Consider the following 12,900-nt stretch of genomic DNA (forward strand, 5'->3'; position numbering starts at 1 on the left):
CGGTTCGTGATATAAAAGTAATTAAACTGTAAATTATGAACGAAATTTAAACAGAAGTGCAATAAATAAATATTTATCGTTGTTGTGATATGTCCAGTGAGTGACACCCACTCACTAATTGCTCCAAGTTTTTTTCGAAATATCGAGTGTCTGTTAATAGTAGGTGTCTTTTGAGACCAACCTGCTTCCTCCTCGTCGGGCACCAACGTCTGACAAGTCACACAGCAGCAAATCGCCCCAAAAACGAGAACCCAACGCATTTTCACCTCACAGTTTCACAGAATCGCGCACAGAGTCGTCCCGAATCCGGGAGTGAAATCTCGCCAAATTGTTGATTATGTCATTGACGGAACGTAACCCGAGTCCGCGTCAAAGTGGCGCGAAAAAACCACCCCTGCTCAACACCGAAACGTTACTGACGCCAGGCATTCTGTGAGTTAAGGGAGGAAACCCCGACCGGAAAATTCCGGGTGCCGGCGACCGGAGCCGACAGCGGTACGATCTCACCTGGGAACTACTTTAATCATCAATTTCAACAGAGCGGGTGTTAGTGCAAAACCTTGAACATCACCGACTTAAACAGCCATGAACATACGGAGGCGTCGCGCGGTTGATAATAATTAATCATCCGGTGTATTGTTAAAAATTACTTTCCGGGCTTTTTATTCCGGGCTGTTAAGTTGCCATCGGACCAATCGGAAGATGCATTTGTCTGGCCTGAATCGTTTGTTTTATTTATTCATGGCCGTTTTTCTGTGACCAGCACAAATTTGCCCGAAACCATTTGTAGATCTTATTACATACAGTTTTAACAATTGTGCTATTATAAATTAAATATTTTAAAACTCTTGTTGTGATTGTTGAATTGCCATGACTCGAAATACGTCGAATAAAATCCAATTATGTTATTAATATTTAATTACAAGAGTCCATTAGTTGCGAATTTTTTAGTAATGTTTACATTACAGCATGCGCCTAATGTACAAAAGTCACAAAACACCAAATACAAAAAATACACCCAGTCGTCAAAAATATATATTTTGAAACAGCAAAGTTCAATAAACTAGTTAAAATATTATTCACACATAACACCAAACTAGTATTTTTGTTTGTACTTTTTATTTCTGTTTTTTAAACTTTTACGACAACTTCGTGGATGTTTGGTTTCCAATGTGTATTTCTAAAAGCAGATCGTAAAAATCATCTAAGATTTGTAATCTAAGACCGTCGGTTCTACGCCCAGCGCCACACAAGACAGGCTTACGTAATTTGTAGCTTGTATTGATTATCTAATACTTAGTTATAGAAGGGTCACTGGAATATCTCATTTGTTCCGCTCATAGAATTTCAAAATTAAAATTAAACTCAATTTACAAAGTTAACGTTTTAGGCAATAATGGGGTCAGCTTTTTCGGTTAAAAGTTAATACTAAATCTAACTGGTTTGACAACCGAAATTGATTAAGTTAAGACAATGAATAGGCGAAGCGTATCGACTACTTTAACAACATAGTATTTTAAAGATGTTCTTTGTAATTTATATTTTTTATATTGTTTCAATACAAAAGAAAGTATTTTTACAACTGGCGGCATTTTGTGATCATATTTTTTCTTAAAGTTTCAATTACTAAGGACAGACACAAAGTACGGATTGGAAATAAAGTAAAGTTTTTTTCATAAAAAAATTGAGAATTTATTGAAAAAAATAAAGAATGTCTTGAATAGAATATCTGTAATTTTGTGTGGTCCTGATGGAATTCAGCAAGTGGTTCGCTTTATTTAATTTTATAATACCTTTAGTATTAATAGATATTAATTAAAATAAACGTGGCAAAAAAAATATTTTATTTTTATATAATAATTTATAATTATATTGAGCTTTATTCTTCTAATATTAATTTCAAAATTTTTACTAATCAGTCACTTTTGTAACGTTACCAAGTAGATATGTACATTTCTATTCACCCACCACAAAAAAGGTAAAAGGGTTTCTTCAACGTGTCTAAGTACTGTTAAGGTCTGAATACTATCACCTATAGAGCTGTTTAAGTGGTTGCTCTTATTAACTGCCAAGACCTCTTAACAATTTCATGCCAATATTAGGAAATTCTAATACTAAGATGTTTTCATAAACGACTTTGTTTAGAAATTTTTTTATTAATGGATGTGCATTTTTAAAATGTGTCAATATATGAAAATTCCATAAATATTATTTGAAGTAAGGTTTAAGTGGATAAATATGTCCACAATTAACTACCTCTTAAATAATGAATTATTCCCAGAGCGCGAACTGTGGCGGGTCAAAAATTGATTGCATTAGCAAATGAGATAAAGAGTGTCATCCGCAAATACAAATACGAAAGAAAAATTGAATTTTTTCTTAAGCAGAACTGTTTTGTACATAAAAGGAATCCAGTCGACATTACTTACTCATATTGGGGTTCCACCCGGGTCTCGAAAAGTCAATATTCCTTCCGATATCAGCGATTTATTTGAAGATAAAACTCGGATCATTTCAATTACAAATTTATTGGTACATATGTATAATATTTGTTAACATAATAGCCCCAAGACACAGCAGCGAGGTATGCTCACGTGTTCGTTGCTGGAATGCACTTTGAAGTTAATTTAATATTGTTGGAAATTCTGTTTCTGTGCAGTTGGATTTAGTGGAATTTATTGAAGACAAGATAATGCATGCAAATAATACAAAATAAATAACGTGTGTATGTGCACCCAAAAATTGATCTCTGGCAAGGTCGTAGGCATCCAGGTCGTCTTATTCATGGCGGTTTTTTCACACGGAGGAAACAGATGTTGGCTTTAGTGGCACTGTTGGCACAACACCAAACACTCTAAATCCGGAGAAGGCGGATTTTATTTCAATCTTTTAACTTTCGTGAGAATCTCGGACAATCTGGAATAATTAAAACGATTTCATCTGGAATATTTCCAGACTTTTACGAAAGTTTTGCTTAATTCGGTTTTTGCTTCAATTATCTTTAGATTATTAAACAATACCCTCTTTTATTGCCACCACGTTGCTTTGCCTAATCTCATTACGGTTTCCACGGTGGTCCCGATTTTCTCAGATTTTTCACACAGAATCTCTTGTGTTTAGTAATTGTTAATACTTACATTGGATTGCTTTCTGTCGTCACTAATTGAAAAATTCTCTTCATGTGCCACAATTTTAAACACTTATGATGCCCAGACAAAAATTGAATAAATTTTTTTTGTTTCTTCCATTCAATGATTAGTGCTTTTGACTGCAACTCGATGTAGGGAAACATTCATCCCACAATGTGTTCTTTTATTCCTTTCTGGACTTTAAATAATTGATTGAACCACAAAATGGCCATTTAAATAAATTAGCCGTGATCTAATTACTAAAACCAATACATACGTAAGCGGCCATTATCTCTGTTCGGATCATTTCGACCGAAATATCAGTCATCATGAAGCACAGTTATAGTTATAATCGATTATTAGCAAACATAGTCTTTGTAGCTTTATTCATTTAACACTCTCGGCGCATCTCTTTAGTGTCTTGTAAGTTTTTTATGAGACAATTTGCGTCGTGTTTAGCAATGTCACCCCATCAATTAGCCGCTGAAACCCTCTATGGGTATAAAGTTAGTTAACAGCGTCCCCCGTGTTAAAAGTTGTAACTCAAATACAAATATGGCCCTGATAAGAGAGTCGAGCACGAACAGGCACATTGTTATCTTGTAATTATTTTGGAAACAAAGTTAAGTCACAAATACATGTAGACAATCGCCACCAACAGGCCCTCAAACACTGGGCGTTCTAATCGGGTCCACCGGCAAAGATCTAAAACCGATAGATTCCGTGGAAAAACTAATTACGAAATCAATTAATTTGAACGAAACGTTTCGGCGATGAACTTTTGTTGTCTGAAACGGTTAAAGGGCCTTTGATTCGACTAATCAAATATTTAATTAATTTAAAATGTATTCAATAAAGTGTAAGCGAAATTCCACATCAAACATGAGGAATAAAGTAAATGAAGGCTTCGCTCCACTTGGACGGCCCTAGTTCCCACCGAAACAACATCGGGAACGTTTTATTTTTCCGGTTTTCCGTAAAGCATAATTTTAATGTTTGATATTTCAAAGGATCTAATTAAGATACACAGAGCACTGCAATGTTCACTATACAAATTGCCCGGGGCCATTACTGGTCTATATTCCCTATGTTATTACCAGACCATACGATTTATTTTTGCAACACTGGAACATCGACGATGCGCTTTTCCCCACATCCATTCTAATTACTGTCTTCAACTTTAATCCCAACCACCGAAAGATTAATATTTACGTACGTAACTAGGCTTTGAATTAAATTCGCTTGATTCAAACATCAATTATTTAAATTGGAAATAACTGTTTATGTTTCTGGCATATGTTTAAAATTAATTACCACCACGTCACATTGCATATAAAATTAAATCCGCCGACAGAGCAGAATTTATAATTTCGACAAAAAGTCCGTTGTGTTGGCGTTCCTAGAGATAAAAATCAAATGTGGATTTTCCTAAACCGGCGCCAATTCAATATTCCGATGTTGATTATGCACAAGCACCAACTTCACTATATTCGAGGGTCAGCCGTTATGCGAACACTTATTTGACGACTGACAACTTGTTGATCGTCTCTCCAATTAAACGACGCCAAGTTTCAGTCCGTGTTTGCCTAACTGTTATACAGAAAGAAAATTAATTGATTCGGGGGCCTCTCTGCCTACCTATTCTTCTGGGAAATATGTCTTTGCGAGAAGACTTGTTTGTCTTAGCGGAAAGATAAATATTGTTTCGGGAATTTTTTTATCGTCCAATTCGCCGAATAGGGCGCCAATCGAAGGGCTCCAGAGCTGTCCTAGAAATAGGTTTTGTACGTAATACATAAATTCTGACTAACTAAGACACCAAAGAAATTGTGGGATATTTATTATGCTTCTACCGGAGTTTGAAATCTCGGGAAAAATACTGTAAATTTAATTCGAAACAGTTAAAGCAGGAATGATATCTGTAGCTATACGTATTCATGTCTGCAATAAATTTTGCAATAACAACGAGTAGTGTCTGTATTACCCCATAATTAGGCGAGTCAAGCGACAATACTGCGGTAGTTTCACCACTCGTTAAAATAAGGTAGGTATGCCCTAAAGCCTCGTCTAACATGTCGAGTTTCTTCAGACAGTTTTAACGCAATAGCGTGGTTAGAGTCAGTTTCTGCATCAAAAATAACATTCTCTGTGTGCTTCAAGTCAAAACAATATTTCTACAGGACTGTACAAATAACAATAATAACACCGACTTTCGTACTCCGTACTTGATATTTTTTGAAGCATTATCTTTGTTGGTGGAATAAATTAACCGTAAATGCACCGTTGTAAATCTTTAAACGTAAAACTTCGGAATCTCGTTCGTTAATAATTTATGAAAAATAAGGCAGCTCGGTGGCTGCCTTTGTTCGCCCTCTTTTCACTCTTTAAAATTTAATTCTTAAATCTCTTAACTAATTATTAGCACGGAGCAGATTGTAAAAAATCCGTCTCATTTGATTCTCGTCAGATTTGTTTGCGGTTTTTTCGGCAATGAATCGTTTTGTCATGGCGTAAAATCGCAATAGCGACGCAGTGTTGTGGTCGAATTTGCTAAATTATCCTATAACGCCATCACTCGGTATAACAGACCCAGTAAATGGCGCAATTATCGGTGTGTCGAGTAAAATCGCTGATTTATCTTGCAGTCGCGGCCATTTATAGAAATCGCATTTCGCTTAACTTAATTTAAATCAAATTAGCAACGAGTTTGTAAATTAGTTTTCTTACTCCGGCCAAGTTGGCAAGTGAGGCGTAAAGAATTCCTTTTCTAATCTGATTAGATGGATAATTAACTATTGTCTGGTAATTCTATTCATCCGCGGATTCCACCACTCGAGAGAGATTTTTGCAAATCCGATTTGAATTTTACCGCAGCTAATAGATTGTCCATTAGGTTTATTATTGTTTATATTGTTCCGACGGAAGAGATCGAAGTGCAGGCCGAGGGACGACAAAAACAATTTCATTTTTTATGCACAGTACTCCCCGGATTGATTAAATGCCAGAAGCAGCTCTACCTATGTGCAGTCGACAAAATCGCCTCATTGTTCTGCATTATGCTTAGAAATTGGAACTTGTCATACAGGTTTCAAGCCATAATGGAATTCAAAAATGGAATTTTGGTACGCGGATTCGACAACTCGATCCCCAAAGCAACCAAAACAAAACTGCTGCACTTAAAACATCTTCTTATACGACTCAAATTGACAAAAATGTAAACACATATTCTGCTTTCGGAGAATATAAATAATAAGCGCACATAAAATGAATTGAATAAATCTACATAAATGCAAATGTGTCTCAGCACTAAAGCGCATCTAAAATTGATACTATCCCTATTTATGTTATCATTTAAAGTAAACAGAACGAAACAATTTCGGAAAGACGCTGATTTGTTTCAAAACAAATATAAATACATAAATCTGCAAAACTACTTGAGTAAATTCACACTGGATATTTGACGTTTATTAATTATTGCAGCGTTGGTGGTTGATGGTGAAGAAACTTTGCAATGCTAAGCACTAAATAAAATTCCTAGATGCGAGGTTCATCGTACATAAAATGAATTATGGACGTTTTGCTTGGAGCAAATTTCAAAATCAATTTAATGTCTGGCATCAAATAAATAGAGCAAAAGTGCTATTCCCAAGCACTGGCTGCATTAAACCGAACAATGCTTTATTTCGTTGCGGATGAATTTATCTCGATAAACCTAATGAATGTGTGTTGATATTTTAATTCTTCAATTACGCTTTATTTAGTAAGATGTTTGTGCAAAAATGTATAAATACAAGTAACAACGGTAGAGAAAAATTTTATGGGATCATGTGGTGTTTTGTTCATTGGGTGCATTTCGAATTTTTGTGTTTGGCGGATTTGCACACAAGTTTTGTGTGAACAGCAGGAATTTCTGATTCGATAATGAATCCTTGTGCGCTTCCACTTGGAATCCTCTTTTGTCATGTATAATAATCGCACAGGTCCGTATTGACTTTATTCAGCGCAGCTCCTACGCATGGCCCTTTTCCTACGGGATCCGCGCTTTGACGAAATGCTTAACGAGATGATCTATGACTTATTGCTAACAAAGTTTCAGGGCTTTTGTGTTGTTCATTGTTCCTGTTGGAATAATTCCGGAGAAGAGAGCTCGTTAATTAATTACATCATAAAATGACACGGCATCTTGTAAATAAATTAGCGACGAAAACAGATTTTTGGGTAACAAGATGCTGGAAAAAACATTGTCGAAATTTAATTAAAATTGTCGCGAGTCAATTTCGACGAATTGCATTTGGAGGGTTGATTTTGTTGAGCGCTGCTATGAATTATCACGTCGGGTGCAAGGGAAAAAATTTAATTAGCACGGTTTCAAAGAAGACGATGAGATTCTTAACAATGCCAAGTTTTTAAAATGTTCAAAGACATATTCCGACATCTTTGTACGTTTATTAATGTATTAATTAAGCTTTTGAGTTTCAACACTTTTTTACAAAGTATGAAATTAATAATGAACGAGCCCTTTACAAGAGAGACTACCTCAGACGAGACCAAGAAGAATTTGCATCGCTTTAACTCCAACAATTACGCCTCTCATAATTATGTCACGTATTCTAAAGCCCGGAATACACCACGTGCAAAAATTAAAAGCACGATTCGGTTATGCATATGCATATCTGTATGGATTTATTAATAAATTTCTTCAATTAGCATTTTGCAGCGGCCACAACTGTTGGTTCCCTGCCGAAAAAATCAGGGAGGATATCCGATTTAAGCAGCCGAGGTGCCAATCAATACGCTTTAATAAACCAATTTATATGTTAGTGCAGTGTGATCGGCTGGTTTTGCTCCAGATGTTTATTTATTTCCCTATAATTTATTCATACGCATTGCTGAAAATTCTGTTTATTCAGTCGCTAAATTTCAAGCGTTGATTAAATTCAACTCGACTTTGTTTAATTCTCCGGTGTACAAATGTTCCCATTTGACGTCAATTTTGATTTTTCTCGATAACCATCGGATTAGAGCGATAGTGTTTTGCTCGATCAAGAACAAAACCGAAAATTATAAATCACACTGATGTTGCAAATCTGCTGACAAGGGACGGCTCAAGCTCTTCGAATAGAATCCGAAACCTTTAATTTATGTTTTGTGATTAAGCTCTCTAGGCTGAAAGTTAAATTCCCCAGTTGGGGTAATTTATTTGGACTGCAACTGATTACCAAACTATTTTAGTTTCGGCTTGTTACCTATTAAAGATCAAAGCAAACCTGTCTAGGCTGAATAACGCACTATTAATTATTCTTGTTTATCAGTCAACAAACACGTAGTAAGTTTACAACAAGTCCTAACACCCAACCTAGGCCTGGATGCAATTAACCGAAGCACAATTAGGGAACTTAATTACCACCGAAGGTAATCAAAACCGGCCATGCGGAATGGTCAGCTTGCAAAGTATTAAACGACCCCGAATCTAACATAATAGGATTATCGTATCATAACTTGATTTGATCACACCGTTTATACCATACGAGTGGGTGCATGAACGCGAGAAAAGAGATAAATACATTTCAAGCTAAAAAATAATGCTCAATTTTAATTAATTTATTACCCAATAAACTTTCAATTTCTCTCAAACTCTTATTTTTGATTATTTTTATTAAATTATATGTGATATAAAAAAACTATAGATAGAATCTTTTAGTTAGAGAAGACTTAAGCTTTCGAATTATGGCCTGGACATTTAAGAAGCTTTGAATTTTTTTCGTATCTTTATCCACCAGCAAAAAAAGTAATAGCCGAGGTAAGTACTAACTTTTTTTAGGTGGGTGGAATAATGTGGTGTGGAATAAATGTTTGAACACTTTGATGTTACAAATACACGAAAGCATAAATAACTAAAAAGGCTGGAATATAGCAAAAATTATGGATTATGGAAGGTGGTTGTGCAATAATGTTGAAACTAAAAGTAGGTTGTCGGCGTAATAATCCCGAAAAGTGGCAAGTTTGAGAAAATGTTCCTTCCTGAAAGCTCGGTTTAGTCTAATTTGTGACGATTCCGGTGCCGACCTCACCTCTTGACAATTAAGTTTTTTGTTGGCTTTTATGTGAATTTTAACTGCATAAATATGGAAATTGCGAACGATAAATCATTCCTGAAACGAATGACACAATAAGACGGCGAGGCCACTGAAGATATGCGACTGAACATTTCGGTAGTCTGAAAGTGCGCCGGAAACATAAAAGTAGCGCTCACAAGTAAGACTGATGGTTATAATGCGTCGTCTGTATAAGATGGCGTTCACTTTACAGGGGCATTGCATAAAGGAAAATAAGTAACGCTTTTGGACCCTTCTGAAGATAACTCATATTTACAACCTCTGAAATTTCACACAACTGAAATTACCTGCGCTTCACAATGGATTTCTTTCAACGGTAACCGAGAGGCTGTAACTTCAGATTTTTTCGAATCGCTCCGGGTTTGCGAAAATCCGCCGGAAATGCACACACACATAAAAAAACACTTACAAGGCGAGGAGGTGTCAGAAAGGGGCGCAGTTTACTGACAAAGCGCCAGTGACGTAAACCCTGACTCTTTGTTGTAATTAATTATTTGAAACTATTGAATCGTCGGTCGATTGTTAAACAAACTGAGTTTGCAGAATTGGAAAACCGCATTTGTGCCATTTATTCCGCCTAATGTTAAAACAATGCAATGTCCCAACTTTTTTGATAACCAGTAATGAAAGCGGTATTGAGTTGCATGCAACCACCAAACGTCGATTGCAACAAAACCAAAAATAATTTTAACAAATACAATTGAGTTGCATTTGGACGCAAACACGTAGATCAGAATATCGCAATTTGCGTTCGAATTGGAATCGCGGAATTACTGAAGACTCTGTAATTTTCATGGAAATCGTGTTGCGAAGATCGGTCGGCAATAATTTCCCGATTTGAGCCTGTACATAACGGCCGACAAAATGCAAAATAGCAGCGTTATCGAAATGAGGCAGTGATGTGCTCGACGACTGTAATTTCGTCTTTGTTATTAAATTATCTGGCAACTTTTCCTTCGCGAGTTCACTTTATCTGCGTTTTCCGCTTGACTTGGCTGCCGTGGCGGCCTCCGCATCCAGGTGAATCTGTCGAAATACGATTATAATGGAGCCGTCGACGTTAAATTCCGAATTATGACTTGTCTTCGACAGGAATTCGGACACCCGGTGTTGACGAAGGTCCCTAACAATCTCTGGCGGCCGTAACGTCAGCAGCCGGTGATTGGGCAATCGCTCCCAAAACAAATTCCTCGCAGGATCGGCAAGGAGTTTCAATCAAAAAACCAAATTAGATAATTTGAAAAAAATTCGCTCGCCTAACAAAGCGTGCCGGTTTATGATTGCGAAACTTCCCAATCTGGTAAATTGAAAACAAACAAGGCGTTTTTCACCAGCAAGACACGTAATGATAAGTTTAGAAAGCCTGTTAAGGAGCAGCAAGACTTCACATGAGATTTAATTTTCAACAACATTGTGATGGAAACACGAGATGAATTCAGGTGATGGGACATTAACTAAGTTTACGACCTGCGCAATCATAAAAGGTGTAAATTTTAAACCTTGTAAAAAGTCGTGTAGCGCTGTACAGGGCTGTATTTAGTGTCAGGTATGGAATTGGTCTTTTACGGCGCTTTTGCCACTGAAAAAGACTTTGTAGTAATTTATGGTGAATTTGTAATGCACTTCCAACAAAGCCAATTTTACAACATAATATTTATTAATACATTTGTACATTCAACACATGAGCCTCACTAATAACTCCGGAATGTTAAATATCACTCAAATTTATTATACAATCCATAACTGAAAACGCCAAATTAATTAAACCAATTATTTTACGTGAATGTTTTCAAATATTTGTACCGACATTAATCAAATTATGCATGACTAGAGTCTATAATACATCAAAAGCTGCTTCATACTAATGGAAGACCCACTGTATTCGCCAGATTTGACATCATTGAATTTCTTTTTAAAAGCTTCTATTTAACTTGCTCTGTTGTATGTCTGTCTGTTTCATATTTTTTGAGCCAAATTTGAAAGGGTTCCCGTTGTCCCAATGAATTGAAATTTTGAAAACTTTCTTAATCTGCATGACTATGTGGTTAAATATCCCCTAAAAGGGCTAAATAGGGTTTTAAAATTTTAGGGTATGATTACAAATAGGTTTTCGCTATGTACGCTATGTACATTAACGGTATGTTAATCATTTTCATTACGTTTCGTTACTAACAAATGTCGCTATTTTTTTAAATTCAGTTATCTTGGACGATAGAGTATAGACACAGAACAGAGGTTAGGATGTGCTTTCAATGGTAACAGATGTTTTCTATCACATACCACTAAACAAGTTTGCACAAATCAGCAAAGTAATGCTGTTACAATAATACGGCGAAGCTAAATCTCAGAGAATAAACTTTTAGAATAAGTAAAGACTAAAAAACAACAAATAAAAAAAATGTTTTTTTGGAAAAATGCTTTTATTTAAAAGATGCACTAAAATGTAAAAAATAATGTTTTGTTATCAGAGGAGAATATTTTTGCTTACAAATTAATATTTTAAAATTTATAAAAGCTTTGAGAACGGTCATAAGTCATAAGTTATAACACTAGGGCATTACAGAATGACTTTCTTAAATTGAGCACTGTTCCCAAAGTTATCATAAAACATTTTTTTATTTATTTTTTCTATTCCATAAGATTAAATCCATGTGCAAAAGAAAATCGTAGTACTATATAAACAATAGCAACATATTCTCTTATATTAAAACAAAGAATGAAATCAGTATTTTTCAGTTTTATGATTGAACGAAAGTAGACCGGATTTGTAATCACATACTCTGTTCAGAAATAAAACTTGAATTAAAAAAGTGTTAGAAACACGAAGATCATTTACAACAAACACAGTTTATAAAGTAATAATGATAATGCAGACATCAAGGGATGATGCATTATTTATAGTAATTGATAGATATAGTTGATTTAAAAAAATCTTGCATTTAATGCGCTTTGAGGAACAGTGTTGAACGAAATTCTAAGTAATTTATTCTTGCTGGTAATGTTTATTAATGAAGCGATAAGCCCCGCTGTGCAAACCGACCAGTGCATGTATATTAAATATTTAGCAATAAACTGCACCCTCCTTTAATTCCCAGCAACCCAACTCTCCCTTAATGAAGTCGATTTGTCACCATTCTTTAATTTGGGTTTGGTTACGTTTAGGTGTGTTCGAGCGGAGGTCGTGCTTTTCAGCATGTGAAGGTGCTTGTTTAAACAATGTTAATGGAAATGTAATTCGACCAGATATTTACACATGCTTAAGTCAGTCGTGCAGCTTTGGTTATTTGCTTTTTCGTATAGGACGTCTGGCACAATTGTCAGTTAATTTTAACAAGCGGTTGTAATTTTTACAAATGCAGATTAAATTGTTAATTACGGTTGGTATGCGTGTTGAGAGGCATATGTCGTCATCAAAAGTCTGCTCATAATGACTCAGAGAATGAGTAAGTTGGCAATTTATGGTTTTGGGGCTGGTAGATAGTCACGGTCATTAACTTCCGCAAAATGCACGCTTGGCCGCCTCGCCACTGGATAAACTTACATCCACGCACTACACGTGTAATTTTAAATCTAATTATTTCACTGAAATTAATAAAACCGGGAAACATGCAGTGTTTTTCTGAAAAACGATTAACCACCGGAGAATGAAAAAAATA

At 35.6% G+C, this 12,900-nt stretch overlaps 1 protein-coding gene across 3 annotated transcripts in view; it reads right to left on the reverse strand.

Moving 5' to 3' along the window:
* Positions 1-12,900, reverse strand: part of LOC664460 (hemicentin-2) — a 229,093-nt gene that overhangs the window by 132,627 nt on the left and 83,566 nt on the right. For 2 of the 3 annotated variants that reach the window (XM_008197721.3, XM_015981870.2), the window contains exon 1: positions 182-512. The exons of the other annotated variant lie outside the window; for it this stretch is intronic. In XM_008197721.3, coding sequence (XP_008195943.1) covers positions 182-260 — 79 coding nt within the window. In that variant the 5' untranslated portion in view covers positions 261-512. Of the gene's footprint in view, positions 1-181; positions 513-12,900 lie in introns of those variants that run through there. 3 annotated transcript variants of the gene reach the window in all.

The sequence above is a fragment of the Tribolium castaneum genome, chromosome 3 (genome assembly GCF_031307605.1).
Source record: "Tribolium castaneum strain GA2 chromosome 3, icTriCast1.1, whole genome shotgun sequence".
In the NCBI taxonomy this organism is placed as follows: domain Eukaryota; kingdom Metazoa; phylum Arthropoda; class Insecta; order Coleoptera; family Tenebrionidae; genus Tribolium; species Tribolium castaneum.